The sequence below is a fragment of the Plectropomus leopardus genome, chromosome 20 (assembly GCF_026936395.1).
Source record: "Plectropomus leopardus strain MGB_pleo_1.0 chromosome 20, ASM2693639v1, whole genome shotgun sequence".
In the NCBI taxonomy this organism is placed as follows: Eukaryota; Metazoa; Chordata; class Actinopteri; order Perciformes; family Serranidae; genus Plectropomus; species Plectropomus leopardus.
The window spans coordinates 29,741,132-29,759,827 of record NC_142195.1 but is presented as its reverse complement, the minus strand read 5'-3'; the positions used below and the strand labels follow the sequence as shown (position 1 = coordinate 29,759,827).

The 18,696-nt window shown below is 37.9% G+C and overlaps 1 protein-coding gene and 1 long non-coding RNA gene across 4 annotated transcripts in view; one reads left to right on the top strand and one right to left on the bottom strand.

The window, feature by feature from the left end:
• The first annotated feature begins 1,866 nt into the window (after nucleotides 1–1,866).
• The window catches only part of LOC148186243 (uncharacterized), a 67,612-nt gene continuing 50,782 nt past the window's right edge, over nucleotides 1,867–18,696 (top strand). Inside the window, exons 1-2 of one of the 2 annotated variants that reach the window (XR_015775228.1) lie at nucleotides 1,867–2,004; nucleotides 2,037–2,227. This is a non-coding gene — a long non-coding RNA (uncharacterized LOC148186243). Of the gene's footprint in view, nucleotides 2,228–18,696 lie in introns of both variants that reach the window. The other variant, XR_015775227.1, reaches the window with a different exon arrangement.
• On the bottom strand, nucleotides 8,665–14,473 carry wdr45 (WD repeat domain 45). 2 transcript variants are annotated; one of them, XM_088071264.1, is made up of 11 exons: nucleotides 14,322–14,473; nucleotides 14,031–14,147; nucleotides 13,409–13,483; nucleotides 12,769–12,873; nucleotides 12,564–12,669; nucleotides 12,038–12,132; nucleotides 11,874–11,953; nucleotides 11,592–11,800; nucleotides 11,244–11,345; nucleotides 11,019–11,164; nucleotides 8,665–9,145 (listed from the first exon to the last, which is right to left on the bottom strand). In XM_088071264.1, exons 2-11 carry the CDS (start codon nucleotides 14,077–14,079, stop codon nucleotides 9,036–9,038), a joined length of 1,077 nt encoding a protein of 358 aa, XP_087927390.1. In that variant the 5' UTR covers nucleotides 14,080–14,147; nucleotides 14,322–14,473; the 3' UTR covers nucleotides 8,665–9,035. The 2 variants fall into 2 exon arrangements, with proteins under 2 accessions (XP_087927390.1, XP_087927389.1); XM_088071263.1 differs by having other exon boundaries at nucleotides 14,031–14,436.

Sequence of the window (18,696 nt, the reverse complement as noted above, 5' to 3'; positions counted from 1 at the left end):
TAAAAATCACACAAAATGTATAAAGAAAACAAAAATTGCCAAAAAAACCCCACTATTTTTTTCTTCAAAAATCCTTCAGATAAACACAAAATACAGCCTTTTAAAGTTGTAGGTCCCTCCCCTAAAGACAAAATAAAAAACTTAAGTTCCTCCACAGCACTTGAAAAATGATTTGACAACAGTCCCTAAGTTATCTTTAAATATTATATAAGTTATATTTAAATATTCTTTTCTAATCCTGCTCTGAATTCATTATTTTTAAGCTGTTAAATATTAATGAAAAAGAACAGATGACGAGTATCGATGGTCGTTTCAGAGAATCTTTAAAATCTGCCTCAAAGTCCTGGAAACTGATCAAAAATGTGATAAATCCTGTTATATTTAGTGCCTTCAGTGTCAAACTCTTTGGTTTCAGGTGACTTTTACACCAGCAGAGGGCAATAAATGATAAAAAAAGAAATATTCAATAGGTTTTTGTCTCAGAGCAGCTGGAGAAACAGAAACTTCAGATTTTTATGTTTAACAAGTGAAAGTGTATTTCGGTGTTTTTTGTCTGACGGTGATCAGAGGAGGAGAGATGAAAATGAGATGAAGAGTTATAATCAAACTTTCAGATCAGATAAAAGTGTCGTGTTACTCTGAAACGGTGGCAGTAATTTTCTAAATGCAGACAGAATAATTTCTTCAGAGAGTTGAAGCTCAGATCGATTTCTTCATTTGAAACGTTTCGTCTTTGGAGTTAAACAGAATAAATGTGGAAACTCAAACCTCTGCCTGTGTGGATCTGTCTGCTTCAAGAAAAGAGTTCAACAGGCATTTAAAACCTGGAAAAGTCATGGAATTTGCAAACTGCAGTCCCCAGGCCTGGAAAAGTTTTGGAAAACTAAATATACTTAAACAGTTTTGGGAGTTGTGGAAATCTGTGTCACAAACCTTTATAATAACACATCACGTGTTCATTTCTTCTGTTTATTTCTGTTATTTCAGCTCCTGGCTGTGATTTTTTTTTAGGGAAAACATGAATGCTGATTTTTATATATTTTATTCCGCTCATGATTATGATCCTCTTTATTTATGAGGAAATACGCTCTGTTGATGTTTGGTAAAACCTAAATGACGTTTTTGCAGAGATTCATGTGACGCAGAGTTTTGTTCATCATCATCAGCTTCAGGAACAGAATTCATTAAAAAGCTTCGTTATGTGACTGAATTCATGTTTTATTGCTGATTACAGGCTGTGATGGACTGGATCTGGACTAAAACCAGATCCCCTTTGAAATCCCGTAAATTTCCTTCATTAGATCAAACGGAGACGGTGGCAGAGATTAATGTACTGTAGGTCAATAAAAGTGAAGGATTATGGGAAGGGGCGTTCACCAGGTGGATTATATGCGAGACGAATTTATCACAACATCCGTCCTGTTCTGAAATGATCACAGGTTTGAGCCTATCACGTGCGTTTATTTGGCTACGCGCACGAAAATCTTAAAATGTGACATTTTTTAACGCAGTTTTGCAAAAACAACTACAGAATGTGAGGAAGCAGTGACTCTGAAGCAGGCATGTCAAACCGGTCCACAGGGGGGCCGGTGTGGCTGCAGGTTTTTGTGCCAACCAACCAAGAGCACACAGTTTGACCAATCAACTGTCTGAAGACGGAGATCAGTTGATTAAATGAGTCAAGTCTGGTGTGCTGCTACTTGGTTGGAAACAAAACCTGCAGCCACACCCCCTGTGGACAATTATTATGCCTGCTCTAATAACTGGAGGTGGCTCGGACAGGTAAAAAAAACAGGTGCTCCGCCCCTCCTGCACGCGCAGTGACCCAAATCAAACGCACCTGCGGTGACGTACACCAGGTGCATTCTGGGTGTGGCTAAAACTGCTATTTGAGACTACAGGTGAGTTTTGGCGCGAACTGAGGTTTGTGAGGACGCTCTGCTGTTTGTGGACTGGTTACACTGGGACAGAGACACCGAGTGGACAGAGACGCCGAGTGGACTGGTTACACTGGGACAGAGACACCAAGTGGACAGAGACGCCGAGTGGACTGGTTATACTGGGACAGAGACACCGAGTGGACAGAGACGCCGAGTGGACAGAGACGCCGAGTGGACTGGTTACACTGGGACAGAAGATAAATGGACTACTGGGACCCGGACAGCTGAACCTGGAGCGGCTCGTTGAGGACTCAGAGGAGAACCTGGTTCACAAAAAGCTTCAGACGGTGAGTGTCTCCAAAAACACAACTGTGTGTGTTTTAGGTCGTGCTGAAGCACTTTGCAGATGTGTGGGTGTGCGTGCGTGTGTGCGTGTGTGTGTGTGTGTGTGTGTGTGTGTGTGTGTGTGTGTGTGTGTGTGCACACGCGCGCGTGTGCATGTGTACGTGCGTGTGTGTGTGTGCGTGTGTGTGCGTGTGTGTGTGTGTGGTGTCTTTCTGTGGATGAGTAAAATCCGCCTCAGATGTTTTACTTGAATTGTTGGTGATTTTCAGTGAAATGAGTTTGAGTTTTGTGTGTTTTCTGCTTGTTCCCGCTGAGGTTTGGTTGCATATTTAAGGTGGAATTACATGAAATTAGATTGTCAGTTCTTATTTCTGTTCACTTTAATGACAGTTTTGTGGATTTGTCTCTTTTAAGGGACTGTTGTTAATTTATCAGAGGAGAGGCTGACGCCGTATGACTGTGGTTTTCTTTATTATTATCTTTTTATTTATTTTTTTGATTCTTGAGCCTCCCAGAGTGAACGGGAATATATTGTTGGTTGTGTTTTGTTATGTTGGTTATAGATTGTCGTAATGTTATAAACTATCATCTACTTTTTAAAAAAGTTTGGTTATATAGTAGGTTTGATGCTCGCTCCAGGTGGTGCATTCTGGAGAGGACTAATGCGTGCCAAAAAATAGATTCACCTTCTATGCAGAGCCTTATTTTCTTAAAAAATATATAAAAAATAAATAAAAAAACAAAGTTTTCTTTTTTAGCAGATGTTTAACCAAAACATAAAAAATATAAAAAGAATCCTACGAGTTATTTAACCAAAACATAAAAAATCAATCTAAAAAATAAATGAAATCCTTTAACACTTTTCTTTCACTTAATTGTATTTTTTCTCGTTGAGGCGTTTGCTGCTTTTTTATTGACTGCACGGATGCTGAATGATGTGTTTGATATTCACTCTCATTTCTTCACACGCGTATGTTTTGTGACCGTACGCCTGTGAATAAATACTTATTTAGTTTAAGAATAATAAAACAATTATTTCTTTACTCTCCCTCCAACACGTATTCCTTTTTCATAAAAGTAACTTTTATCAAAGTACATTTTGACACATGTGACTTTAATTTTACTTGAGTAAAATCTGTTTAAAGTAACGGCAGTTTGACGGTAAAATATTCTGTCCGTTTTTGCAGAAAGTCATAAATTTGTCACGTTGAAACGTTTCGTAATGACAGAAATGCTCTTAAAACTCCAGGTGCTTCTTTTATTCTGCTTTTTGAAACATCTGATTGTTCGGGTGATTTAGTTTCTGATTCAGATTCTTTTTTTAAAGCTCCAAATCTTCTTCTTCTCCTCTCAGAGCGATTTTTTAAAAATCCCTTCATGCAGAGGTAATTTCTTTAGCACTGTGACTCAGAATAATCATCCATTTTAAGAGAATCATATTCCTTCTGTCTGAAGCTGCTGAATGGATCCAAAAGCGAAGAGCATGTTGACAAAGAAATGAGTCACATGAGCAGAAAGCGTGCTGCAGAGCCGCGTTCTGGAGTCATACGTGTGCGTTAAAGTCCGTTATTGTTGAACCGAACAAAGAGGCAGAATATCAGGAATCACGACTGAAGGAGGGAAACCGTCGCAGGCTCTGTGTTCATTACTCTGATGAAACGCAGCACTGTGGTTCACACTCAGAGACCTGACTGTGGTTAGATTTTGGCAAAAACGTTGGTGAGGGACAGATTGTGGTTTTGGTAAAGTGATGATCACGTTGAGTTTTTATGTTTTTGGGTTGTTCATTCGTCCGTTTGTCACATTCTTGTGAACACGATATCTCGAGCCCCTTAAGGGAGTCTTTTCAGATTTGGCACAAACATCAACAGTGAGTCAAGAATAAACTGATTAGAATTTGGTGGTCAAAGGTCAAGGTCAATGTGACCTTGTCTGTCTTGTACTCATGAGCGCAATAACTCAAGAACACCTTGAGCGAATCTTTTCAGATCTGGCACAAACGTGCATTTGGACTAAACGATGAACTCATTAGATTTTGGTGCTCAAAGGTCATTGTGACTTTGCATCACTCATTCTCGTGAATATGATACTGCAAGAACACCTTGATAATTTTTTTTCAATTTAGGCACAAACTTCCACTTTAAGTCAAGAATGAGTTCATTTGACTTTGGTGGTATAAGGTTAAGGTCTCTGACCTTTTCTTTCAACATTCTTGTGAATGCAATATCTCAAAAACACCATGAGGTAGTTTGTTAACATTTGGCACAAATGTCCACCTTGAGTCAAGGATAAACTGAGTAGACTTTGGTGGTCACATGACAATATCCCTGTGACCTTTTGTCTGTTTTATTCTCTTGAAACTGATGCCTCAAGAACATCTTTGGGGAATTTGTGCACATTTGGCACAAACGTCCACTTTGAGTGAAGGATGATCTGATTAGACTTGAGTGGTAAGAGGTCATTATGACCTTGCATTCATCTCTTTTTTTGTGTATTTGATATTTCAATAACACCATGAGAGAATTTCTTCAGATTTGGCACAAATGTCCACTTTAAAGAGCATCCATGTTTTCTAAGAGAGTGAATGCAACTTGGCGGGTTTGCTGAGACATACGGCCGCGACGTGATCATTATTGTTCTGCATTAAACTAGCCCATGATCTTCTTTAACATCTCATCAAAATACTCCTGGGTTCAGTATTGCAGTTTTTCACAGTGTGTTTATCGCGTTGACATGACGACGATTAGAAAATTATACATATTGTGCAGCCCTACTGAATCTTTCCGAAGAAAAATATCGTGAAATAAAAGACAAAACATAATGTGTTTCTGTAGAACTACAGATCATCCCTTGAAATATCAGAAAACGTAAAAATGTTGAGTCAGTTATTCAGATTTCATCATGCTCATACCTGCTGCCCTTTAATGATAAAAACAGATATTTTGTGAACATGACAGTGAAGGCCTCACAACTTATTAAAAGTGCATTTTTCGGGTTTGTTTTCAAACAAGTGAGTCATGATGGCTGACATTTAAACATCATCCCACTTACACAAATGACAAGTGGCTGTAAAAGCTGAATGTAAACGGCTGCTGCCAGTTAACGGAGAGGCTGAAAGCAAATGCTGCACGCATCAGAATAAATGTGAGGACAGAGGTCGGCGTTTCAAATGTCACCCGCCGAGCTGTTGCACAACCGCAGGTACGACAGGTTAATAAAGGAGGAGGCGTCACGATGAGCTGCACATCTGGAGGAACATCTGCCGAGAAACATCTCAGCCGCTGCAGAGTAACAGCAGGAAGGTCGCTGAAGTAATATAAAGTCAGGGCAAATATAAAAAATAAGCCTCATTCGGACTTTACATCAATTCAGTGGTGGTGGAAAGTAGATTTACTCCAGAATAATTCTGAGCATTTCCAAATCCGTTATAATTCACCTCCACTATAATTAATTGAGATATATTTTACTTTCTGCTCCACTACTTGTTATAAAATTCAATTTAATGTTAAAGACTAAATGTGTTCCAGCCTTTTTAATGCCTCTGGGCTGCGTCTTTGGATTTTCAGTCCCATTCTCGTGAACACAATATGTGGGAATTTCCTGTAATTTGGCACAGACGTCCACTTGGACTCCATGGTGGACTGATTAGATTTTGGTAAGGTCAGTGTCAGATTCACCTAGCATCCATCTCATTCTCTTGAACACAATATCCCAATAACATCCACAGGGAATTTCTTTAAATTTGCCACAAACGTACACTTGGACCAAACAATGAACTGATAGTATTTTGGTGGTTGAAGATCAGACATGAAGGTCAGAGTGACCTCATCTTTCTCCCTCTTGTGCATGTAATACATCAAGGGAATTTCTTCAAATTTGGCACAAACATCTACTTAGACTCAGTGGAGAAGTGATTAGATTTTGGTGATTAAACATCACAGTCACTGTAATCTCAATTCTCGTGATTGCAATATTGAAAGAACACCTTCAAGGAAAGTCTTTTTTTTTTTCAAACTTGGCACAAACGTCCACTTCAAATGAAATAGAAATAAGTTAGATTTCAGTGGCCCAATGTCAAATGTGAACATCTCTATGACCTTATCTGTCTCACTCTTGTGAATGCAATATCCGAAGAACACCGTAAGGAATTTCTTCAAATTTGGCACAAACGTTCACTTTGAGTCATTGATAAACTGGTTCGATTTTGGTGGTCATAGTTCAAAGATCGAATTCTTGCAAATGCAGTATCATAAGAATGCCTTAAGAGATTTTTTTCAAATTTGGCACAAACGCTCACTTAGGCTCATAGGTGAACTGATTAGATTTTGGAGGTCAAAGGTCCAGGTCACTGACCTTGCATCTGTCTCATTGGCATGAATGTAATATCTCAAGAAAGCCTTTTGAAGGAGTTTGCTTAAATTCGGCACAAACTTCCACTTAGATACAAAAATTGTAGTTATCATGCATTTAGCTGTGTGTGTGTGTGTGTGTGTGTGTGTGTGTGTGTGTGTGTGTGTGTGTGTGTGTGTGTGTGTGTGTGTTTCCGTCTGTCTGCAGCTAATCTTGCAAACTACTGGACCGATCAGCCTAATATTTAGTATTCACATTTGTGATTTATGCTCAGTGATTTCTTGTATTTATGATGATTCATAACTGTAAAAAAATGTTTTATTGACAGTTTTATACGTCAGTAAGTGCTGACTCCCAACTGCTCGAAACTCGCCAGTCAAAGCTTTGGACAGATCTACGAAATGTGCAACATAATGTAACTTTGTCTCAGTGTTGCACAGCGTGACTGATGTAGCAGAAGGATATTATTTTAGCAGCTTAAATATTGTCCAAAGCTTGTTTACAGCACGTACATAAGAAAAGGTTTGGCTGCTACACTTCCAGCTGCGGTGCCTTTTAAAGCCAAAAACTGATCACATAATAAGATTTCTGCACAGTTCGATTAATGAGAAGCCAAAAAAGTTCTCGTCACACGAAACACTGCAGCATCTTTGGTGTCACTTCACTTCCCCTCGTTTGGGCTGCAGATCAGGTTTAACCCTCTCAGTGACACATCCAAAAACGTTTTCGTTTCCGTGGTCAAGACCAGGAAGTGTTGCCTTTAAATCTTCTGTAAACACCAGAGTTCACTGCAGAGGATAATTAAAAGTTTAGTTTTTTTAAAGTGATAAACAGCCTTATGAGGCTTTTTTTTCCACGCTGCTGATTACGTCTGAACTTAATTTCACTGACTTGGCAGGAAAGTAAATGTTAATATATTTGGTTAAATACCAGTGTGGAATAATCGGGTCTTGTTACCGCATTGGTTGCTTCATTGACTCTAAATGAACTATAATGCAATTAGCTGCGGTTTAATTGTCAACTGTAATTACTTAAAGTCTAATTCATCATAGTTTAGTTTTATATTGCAGGGGTTTCCCTGAAAAAGGCTCCTCGGATGATTAAAGGGAGAAACAGAGATGAAGACACTTTCATTTTTATTTTTTCTGACTATTCTCTAAAAAATCTTTCAAATGAAACAACCTGAGAAGACAAAGTGCTCACAATGAGGACTGATGACATTTTTACTCTAATTTTCTCTAATATTTGTCTGAATCTGCATCCTCTGAAGCGCTGACGCTAAAGTTTCTGCTCACTTGCTCCGGCGGCTCACGTGCAAAAACCCACAGATTTCCGATGTGTAACAGGGAGATTAGAGACGCTTCGGTTAAGTCTTGTAATGTTTTTTTGGGTGATCTCGATATCCGTAGAAACTGAGCTTCCTCCTAATCCGTAATCCAAAAATCCACCAGAAAGTCTGAGTCGTGGAAACGACTGCACGAAGGTTTGCCTCACTGTCGTTCCCTCATTTACAAATCCTCGTAATAAAGCCGGGGTACTCGACTGAAATTCAAAGAGGTCCAGATGCTAAAATTTCCTCCCAGCAAAGGTCCAAACCTCATACCTAAAATCAGAATCACGATTAACATTTTTACCTCGATTACGATTAATGAACGATTATTTTTCTTTTTTTTTGCCCTCATAGTTCACCGACAGTTTCATGTGACCATGTTGTGTTGGAGAGTAATAAACATATGATTTATTATTGATTATTATTATTCATGATTTAGATTTAACCACGGGTCCGGACAGGATGAAGTTTTGGTCCGGACCGCGGTCCATCAGGCGTATGATCTTTTTATTTCTCCTGAATTGTGCAGTGATTTGAAAAGTCTGTTTAAATGTGAGAGCTGTTAATCAATCATCAATAATCGGTCTGCTGATCTGTGATGATGACTGTGGTTTCACCTTGAAGCTGGTTTACAGCAGGAGTATTCAGCTAATTAATATTATTTATTAAACTTTCCAGCATCTTAGATTTCTTATTTTTGGCAATCGCAATTTCGATAAGTAAACAAGTCAAAACAAACACGAGCGATACAAACGCTGATTTCTTATCAAAACTGATTTTTAATTTCAGTTGAACTTTAACCTCTCCATAAATACATCCAAACACTTTCAGGGTTTAAGTGTATCTGTCATGTTTCAGACTCATGGTACACGCAGGGTTACAGCAGAAATCTGTATTTATATTCACGCCGATACATACTGTCGATACGATGATTACACACACGATATCACGCAGGCCTCAGCAGAAAGTCTCTGATTCTCCGTCTCAGGCTGTTTTCCGTCTGTCTCCACAGCTGGACAATAATCACCGACTCAAAGTCATTTCCAGCCGCCACCGTCGTCCTCGTGTCTCCTCGTGTCTCCTCGTGTCTCCTCGTCCTCACATCGCTCCAGTCTTGTTTGAAACCCGCCTCAGAAGTCGTCGTCGTCACATATATCCAGATACACGTCGAAGGCTTCTCGGTTGCAGTTTCCATCCGGGGTGAACACGTACTTATGGAAGGTCCCGTCCACACATATGGCTGCAGGAGTTCAAAAAAACAAAACACGATAAATAACTTTTGAAAGCAACGGCGAGTCTGACGGCAACAAAGTGAGGAGCTCGTGTCTGTGGTTAGCTGGCGTTCAGAGCTGCGATTGGCTGCTGAAGTGTTGGAGGAGGATTAAAGTCACGTAGAAACAATCAGAAAGACACTTAAAGATCACTTAAACTTAAGATATGACAAGACAGATTTGATTAAAGCGTCGTGAGAGGAACGCTTCGTCTCGCCACTGTGGTGCAACAAACCTACAGCAGGCGACGACGGGGTTAAACATCCGTCTGCTGGGTGTTTAAGTAAAGTCTCAAATATACGGAGGCCAGTTTTTCCAACAAATGAAGCAATGAAATAAACTTATGTGACCTAAAGACTTAAGACTTACAATGTCTTTAAGTCCTACAAACGTCCTAAAATCCTCGAAACATATTAAAATCTTAGAAATGTCCCACAATCCCAGAAAAATCCTGAAATCCCAGAAATGTGATTGTCCTAGAAATCCTCAAAACGTCCAAAAATACTAGAAACAAGAACATCCTAAAATCCTCAAAATGTGTCCTTCAATATCATAAAATCCTGGAAACGTCCCAAAAATCCTAAAAAGGTGAACATCTTCCTAAATTCATCCTAAAATCTTAGAAACGTCCTTAAGTACTAGAAACGTAAACATCCTAGAAATCCTCAAAACCTCCTAAAAACCATGTCCTGAAAATGCCCTAAAATCCTGCAAACCTTCCAAAAGTCCTAAAAAGTTGATCGTCCTAAAATCCTAGAGACATGTATGGGGCCCCTGGCCTCCTGTCATTTAGCCAAAGTGGCCCCCAGTCAAAGCAGGTGGAGTCTGAGCCGTATATTCGGGGTAACGTTCACTCAGAGGTCTGAATCCGTCAGTACGACAGTCAGGATTCAGGATTTGGTGTCTCACTTGAATACATTTCAAATTATCCGACTTGTCACAAAAAAAAGGCAAAAGACGGGAGATTAAATTTCAGACTTGTGCTGCAGAACTTTTTTCTTCTTTTCTTATCTCACAAAAAATCTTGACATTTAAGATTTGATCTGTGAGCCACTGCAGAGGCCTCTGCTCCCAGAAATCACACTGCAGAGCCGCCATAATGTCCTTTTTTAATGCCGCTTTTTGCATTTTCACACAGAACCGAACGACAGCAGCATCACGTCGCGTCAGTGTGTGATTTTTAGACAGCATGCCGACGTCATGGAAACAAAAGAAGCATGACATTTGACACAACGGCGTCGCCCTCCAGTGTGACATTTTACCCTTTCTAAAAAATAACAATGACATAACGTCAATAACAATTATTTAGCGCCCTTGTTATATGTTGTGTAACGTATTTAATCAAATAATAATTAAAATAATAATAATTTTGTCAAATAATCAAGTAATTTGATAAGAAATACCAGAGTGTCCTGAAACATGCCCTTAAATAAAATGTTTTATTATTATTTTATATTAATATTATACTCAATTTATCAAGAAAATAGCAAACAAGGAGGAGGTGATGGGTTTGCAGCAACAGGAATCAGGGAGGCTTCTTCGTAATAATGTGAATAAATACACTAATAAATAATATAAGCCTGTCTCAAATAAAGACAGTGGTCGGAATTTGTTGTATGGGATATTATTTCAAATTTAAAATAAATAAATAAATAAATAAATAAAAAATATAATAATAATAATAATAATAATAATTGGTGATTATTTAGTCTAAATTCTAAGGAAATTAAATTTAGACCAAAATATTGAAAAAAAAGTTTCATAAATTACATGCTCACTATGAGTTTCTGTATAATTAAAGCACAGTTAAGACATCGTGTGTATTTTGACGCGTGTCCTCACCGATGACGGAGTTGACGTTCTTGGACGTGTTCTTTCCGAAAGCGCAGATACAGGCGCACTCGGCCGGCACGGTGAAACTGGCCAATGACCACTGGCTGTCCACGTACTGACCAATCACAGGGCCCACCTTCCCCACACGCGCCAGCCTGACAAACACACACATACGCATTATTTTAGACTCTCTGAGCAGTGTGAGGGTGAAATGTCAGCGTCAGGCGGCCTTACGCAGAGCGGCGGTTCAGTTTGGTGTCTTTGAGGGCGAAGATGTGAACGGTGCCTTTATCGCTGGAGGCGCACAGGAAGGACGAGTCGTGGCTGAAGTTGATGCTGCGGAGAAAGAACGGAGATAAGACGCACGGTCAGAGCGTCAACACGAACAGACAGCAGCTTTAATACTCCGTCATACTTCGTTTTACTTCCGTTTTTCCCCAGAAAGTTGTTGAATTATGAAGCTCGTGTCTCTTCGTTGTTGTTGACCTGTTTTTCACTGAAAAATCTCACCGCCAACGTCTTTTTAAAAAAATAACTGTGTGCATAATTCTGTGTCCCCTCTCTAAACTCGTGGTACTGTACCAGTAGAGGGTGGCGGGGTCGGTGCCTCGGCGCAGCTCCACCAGTTTGTCTCTGGTCGTGGTATCGAACAGGCGGATGAGCGTTCCTTTACGAGAAGCGGACGCCGCCACGCTGCCGGGCTGGTTGAGCGCCACGCAGGCGATCTCGCTCTGGTGGGCGTTGATGGTGAACGGGGCGGACGACGTCCCCGGCTTGGTGTTGGACAAGTCCTGAACAGAAACAATACCTGTTAGCGGGGGGACAGATGTGTCCGGGACGTCGGTTTGTGAGTCTGAGACTTACGACCAGCTGCAGGCTGCCGCATTTATGACCCGGAAACACCAGCAGCTGCTTCTCCAGACTGGGACATAAATCACACAGGCCTGCAGGACAGAAAGGGTTAACTGTATTAAAAACGGTTTGACCGCGATGGAAGGAGACATCCAGAGCGAGAGACGGACGTTTACCTTTGGGGTTGTCTCTGGTGTCAAACTCGAACAGTTTGACCGGATTATCTGGAAAACTGTAAACATAAATCCTGTTCTTCAGCACGATGATGATCCTGGAAAACAAACGCGACACGTTTATCAAACTTCACACGGCTGCTGCTGACGCTCATTTTATCGACAAGTAATCCCGAAATTATGTTCTTAACCGCTCAGCAGCTACATACATGTTTTAGGATTTTAACAGATTTCTTGGATTTTAGGACATTTTTACAGATTTTTGGACGTTTCTTATATTTTAGGATACTTACGGGATTTTAAAAAATTTCCAGGATTTTTTCAGATTTTATGACATTTTTAGGAGATTATGAGGTTTTTAGGAGTTTAGGACATTTTTTCGGATTTTAGGACATTTTTCATATTTTAGAAAATGTCTGAGATTATTGGACGTTTCTTGGATTTTAGGACATTTCTTGGATTTTAGGACATTTCTCGGACCTCGAAGACCTCAGCTCTTAGAGACAAAGTGCCGTAACGGCGGACTCACTTGTCGTGTCTCATGCGGACAGCTAGAACCGGTTTGGTGAAGGTGAACTCCAGAACCAGTTTGTCTTTGGGGTCTCGTGACTCTCGAGCGTCGTCCCACACCAGCACTGCAGAGGACAGATCTGATCAGCTGAGTCTTTCAACACAAACATGACGACCGGTTTATTAATAGAAGCCATAATAACAAATGAGCTGCTGTAACTCACCAGATATTTCAGAGAATTTGGGGTTGACTCCTCCTCCGACGACGGCCAGCAGGTTGGATCGATGCAGCATCGAGCACGAGGCCACGCTGCCCACCTGCTCATGGTCTGGAAATGAAAACAGACTTTAAAACTGACTGGATTTACTGGAAACAGCCGTCTCACCAGAGCAGCTTAGAGTCCCTGCGGTGTAGTAGTACTGATATAAAATATTTTTATATAACAGTGTAGTAATTCATCGCTCTAATATAAAGAAGCACTTTGTGTTGCATTTAATAAAATGTGCTATTAAGCACAAGTAACAGTGAACAAATTGCAAGAAATTAGTAGATTTATAAAATTATTTTAATAGACATGACAAAATGTTAGAGGAAAAAATATGATCAAAATTACATATTCAAAGTTATGTTATAAATTTATAATTTTTTAGGCACTCTTTCCAGGTCATTTACTTGTTTTTTGTTTTTACATTTAATAAATTGTGTCATAGAAATAAAGTTTATTATAAAAATCCCTGATCAGCACAGATAATAGTGACCAACCTAAAGTATCATTCAAACTGAGATTTTTCAGCATTTACCATAAAAACAAAAATAAAATAATTAAAAAATAAAAATCCAGCATTAAAGTGCGGTCGACTCACCCAGGTGGCCTTTCTCCATCAGCGGCTCCACGTTATAAATCCTGACCCCGGTCTCCATCGCGCAGCAGAAACAGCCTGAGAGTCAGGAAAACAAAGCAAACACGCAGTTACCGAATGTGATTAATGTACTCGATTACTGCACTCACAAATCTGAGAAAATGCTTTTTTCTACTTGAGTATTTTCTTTTCAGAGCACCTGTAACTCGCTGTATTTATATTATAATATTTCAGGGAAATATTGAATATTATATTGCACCCTAAACATAGTTCATAAAAAATATTAAATAAGTTTTATTCTAAATGAAACTACCAATTTATATATATATAATTTTTTTTCAGAAAAGTACAGTATAGCTTCATTTTTTAAAATTATTTCAGGTGATTTATGTAACTTGTTATGTCGCTTGTTGCCTAATTTCAATGTTTTTGTAAGAAATAATTTTGTTTTAAGTTTTAGGGTTTAAGACCACGAGTTCCTGTTTATACCGACACTTTCCCTGTTGACAGAGTATTTTTAGAGTGTGGTGTGGGTACTTTTACTGCAGTAAAGCCTGTGAATACTCCTTCAGGTAGTGCTAAAGTAAACAGCAGCGGCGGTTAGCTCCGTTAGCTGTTAGCTCACTCTGGTCCTGGTTGAACTGCAGGCTGTTGACTCCTCTCTGCTGAGCCATGGCGGACACACTCCCGTTACCGTCGGGTTACCGGTGGACTACAGCTCGGTGCGGACGCTCGGGTCGACCTGAGAGGAGCAGAGACCGTGAAACACGGTGACAGCAGCTGATCGTTGTTGTTTTTCTGCGGCTGACGTTAGCACGCTAACACCGTTAGCGCTGTTAGCATCGGCAAACAGCGACGTAGACGCGACTAAATGTTCCGTTTTTACGTCGACAGTTAAAAAAAACACAACTCTCACCATCAACACGTCGAGAGGAGACCACGCGGACGATTCAAAACAACAACAAACACTCAGAGACAACAACAACAACAACAACGCAGATGGCGCAACAGTGACGTATGCGACACGTGCTTCCGGTTTCGTTCCGCTTCCTGTTTACAAAAACGTTTTTCTATAATTAAAATGTGACGAAATTAAAGAAATTGAAACGAAAACGCAAATAAAAACGATAAATAAAAAACCTCATAAATTACACATGGCTGTTTTATATTGAAGCTTTTCATCTTCTTACTATCTTACTTCTTTATTCGTCTTTTTCTAACTTATCACAATCATGTTTTATAGACTATAATGAAAAAAAGATCAAATTGGCAATCAAGTAAATTTAAAAATAAATATAATACAAAAATATAAAATAAAAAATAATCAATTTATATGTTGTGAGATTTAGGAGATTTGATTCAAAACACATAAAGATGATGAGAGAAACAATTTAAAAATAACTCATATTTTAAATGGCAGTAAAACACATTTTATATTCAAGTTTTTCATCTTTTTACAATCTTATTTCACAATCTTTATTATTTTTATATGTTTTTCACGTTGGTACGAGACAGGTAGTATTTCAGAGATCAAAAATGTTTTTACTGTAAAGTTTTTTGGCTCAAGGCAACTTGTTACAGTCATGTTTAACATTAATTTAAAGTCAGAATTTAAAAAAAATATCAAATAAAATAGATATCTTTAATTAAGATGTAGCAACATTTAGAAAAAAAGAATGAAAAAAATGATGAAAAATTAATTTAAAAATCTTAAAAAATGTAAATAAAAACATCTTAAAGGTGATTATATTTTGTAGAAATGCAGCTCTGGCATGATGAAAAAAATATTTTGTTTTTCCTTCAATCAAAAGCTTTAATTCGATCACATCTTTCTCACGTTGTTGTTTTAAGATGCAGGGTTAGAAAATGTTTATATTGTAAAGTTTTGGGGTTTCAGGTAGGCTCAGAATTGTTATTCATGTTTTATAGAAAATAGTGAAAAAAAAGAATAAAATGAGCAATAAAATTAATTTAAAAAATAAACACAATATAAAAATATCAAATAAAAAGAATCTTTGATTAATATGTAGCTAAACAGAACAAATTGGAATGAAAGATGAAAAAAATATTTAAAATGTATTTAAAAATAAACTAACTCCATAAATATTTTTTTTATTAAACCCTTACATCAAAACGTTCTTGTATTTTGTAGAAATATAATATTCATGTCAATTCTGGCTGCAGGTGGATTCAGGTCATTTGTTCAGACATTTTTAGATGTTTGCATCAGATCGGCTGCGCTGTGGGAGGTGAGGGGTTTTACTGGAGCCAGAGCATCTCCATCATTTTAATACCGTCCAAACGGGTTTTTACAGACCGCAGCTCGAGCACCAGTAAAGATTCCTTTACCTCCCGTAAAATGCCCAATAAAAATGCCCTCAGGTTATATATAGAAGCTTCATGCAAACTGAAATCTGTGATAAATATCACGTTTTCCTCGGAGACGGAGCGTGCATTCGCCTTTTCTCCTGCTTTATTTTCAAAAAGGCGAAGCAGTAAAAAAGCAGTAAAAAAAGCTTTTGCTTGTGAACTTTTTGGCCCGAGTCCAGACCATAAAAAACCATTTAATCAGAGGACGCTGTATAAATGAAATGAGTAATATAAGAGGCTGTCAAACACAGGAGAAAATCAGCTTCAGGTAAAGTGTAGACACATTTGGCGTTATCACAAACAAATGAACCTAACGAGGCTTATTGGGAGTTTTTTTTAGAGAAAGTTGAAGTATCACAGAGATAAATGTGCTTCTGTACCAACTTTTTTTGGAGCACGTTGCAGCATGAAATTCATTATGAGAGTATATTTGCAAAAATCACAAGGTTTATCAGTTTTACCATCAAATATCTTGTTTTTACACTGTATTTGATTGAATTTAGGTCAAAAAGGATTTACAATCACTGCATTTAGTTAAAAAAAAGTAGAAAATAGACACAATATATAAGCTAATAAATGCAGAAGCTCGTCTTTCAATTTTAAAACCACTTTTTAAATTTTACTCATTATTGTTTTATTGAACTTGTTCACTTAATCAATATCACCTGTGGTTTCTTAAATCAAATAATCAAATGACTCATATATTAGCTCAAATTAAAAGAAAAGGAACCAAGTTTGCTGTGAATCAGGCTTCTTGTTAGGTGAACCTTTGGCTAACATTTCAGTTTTGCCATCGTTAAATTAAAATAAAAAACTTTATTCAGTGAAATTCAGCATCTAATATCACTTGTGCCTGTAAGGAGGAAATCTAAAGACTGACTGGACTGAAGGGGGACAGCTGTGTGTCATCAGGTGCAACAGCAATAAAATAATTCAAATTGTAAAATAAAAAATAATCTTTAATAACTGTGTAGAAAATCTGATGAAATTGGAATGAAGACATGAAAAAATGTTGAAAATATAATTAAAATGTATAACTGACTGTTTTTCAAGCCTCTGTCTCTTACAGGGTTATTAGATTTTATAGAAATGCAGCTCTGGCATGATAAAAAAGATCGTATGACAGTCGAATGCTGAGTTAGATCACATGTTTCTGACCTTGTTGTGATGGGGGATGATGGTTCTCAGTGGTGTGTATATAAAGGAAAATAGCAGTGGGCCGAGAATGGACCCTTGAGGAACCCCAATCAGTTCAGAGAGAGCGTGCTGCTATTGGCTGTTCTACAAATCCTGCACAAAAAAGGAGAAAAACCAAACAAAAACCAAAAAAACCCTTTTATTTCAGTATCAGTAACACCTCGCCACAGTGCAAAAAAAACATCAACAACAAAGTGTTTCAGAGAGAGAAAATGTTCCTTCTAATTTCACCGTCTGCAAACCGGAGCTAAAATCTTAATTCACTCAGCCGCCGTCAAATAATGAAAACAAATCTGCAGCAAATTCAGAGTGACGACAGAAACCTCTGAGGTTTCTCGGGTCATTATGAAGCCCATTTATCAACACAGCTGTTAACGTGACGAGAACCATCAACACGAGGACATGACGTGAGTGTCAAACCGTCCAGATTCACGCCATGATGATAAAGAACAGACATCCACTGAAACACGGAGGTAACGCACAGCTGCTGGTTTCTCTCTGTTTACGACTGTCTTTATTAGCGGAGACAGAGCTCATTAATCAGGACAGTAAATGCTGATTAACACTTCCTGCGTCAATTAAAACACAGGAATAACATTTAGGCAAGTATTAAAAGAGGCTGCGGCGCCGTTAAAACGTCGAGTGAGAGTGATTAAAATAACCAAAATAAACGTGATTTTCATCTGCGTCGGTTTGTGATGAAAACAGCTCTGTCCTCACAGTGTCCCTGACGTTTGGGACAGTTTTGGACATAAAAACGGTGTCTCTTGTCTCCATCACAGACAGAAATATGTGTTTAATATAAATAATATATAATATAATTAATAATTAATATGTGTCAGGCAGCGCTCCCTCAGCCGATTCAAATTACAGGAAGAAATATCTTACAAATGGCAAAAAAGTAGTAATAGTACAAAAAATGACCTGAAAATTAGGGGGGTCTATTAGATATGATAAAAAAAACATAAATAAAGAAATTCTCTAATTTCTCTAATTTTTTCAATTAAAATTATCCAGGTTTATATTTATTTATTTTTTTCTGACATGACTGTAATAACTTGGGATTGAAGTAAAGCCAAAAACTTAACAATAAATAAACTTATTTTTAAACAATGGGTCTCTCGATTGTCACTTTTTAAAACAACAACATGGAAGTTTTATAATATTTTCTGTCAATACCCCGACACGCACAAAGAAGCACTTGCAGCTTTAGATTTAACAAAAAAAAAGTTTTTGAATGTTTTTTTTTTTTTTTTTAAAAAAGGCAACTATTCAGATCTCAATTTTATAAATTACTTTTTAAATTTTTTTATCCAGGTAATTTTCTTGTAACTTTTTTAAAAAAAAACCAAACATATTTCTTGCTCATTTTTGGTCTCTCTCTTGTTAGGCTGCTTATTGCCTTCTTCCCTCAGTGTTTAAAAAATAAAATAAAAATGAAGCAAAATCCGTCAGAACTGTCTAACGAACATTTTATACGACCCGATTCCAGAAACGTTTGAGCACTACGTAGAAATAAACTAAATCCGAATTCATTCATCTGCAAATCCTCTTTGACTTACTGAATCCAGTAAATATGATATATGAAATGCTAAAACAGATTTTTAAAAATGTTTTCATGTAAATATACACTCATTCTGAATTTGTTTATTTCTAAGTGTTTGGGAACGGAGGACTTTCATTGTTAAAGTTTAAAAAGTGATTTTTCCCCTCTTCTCGCTCGA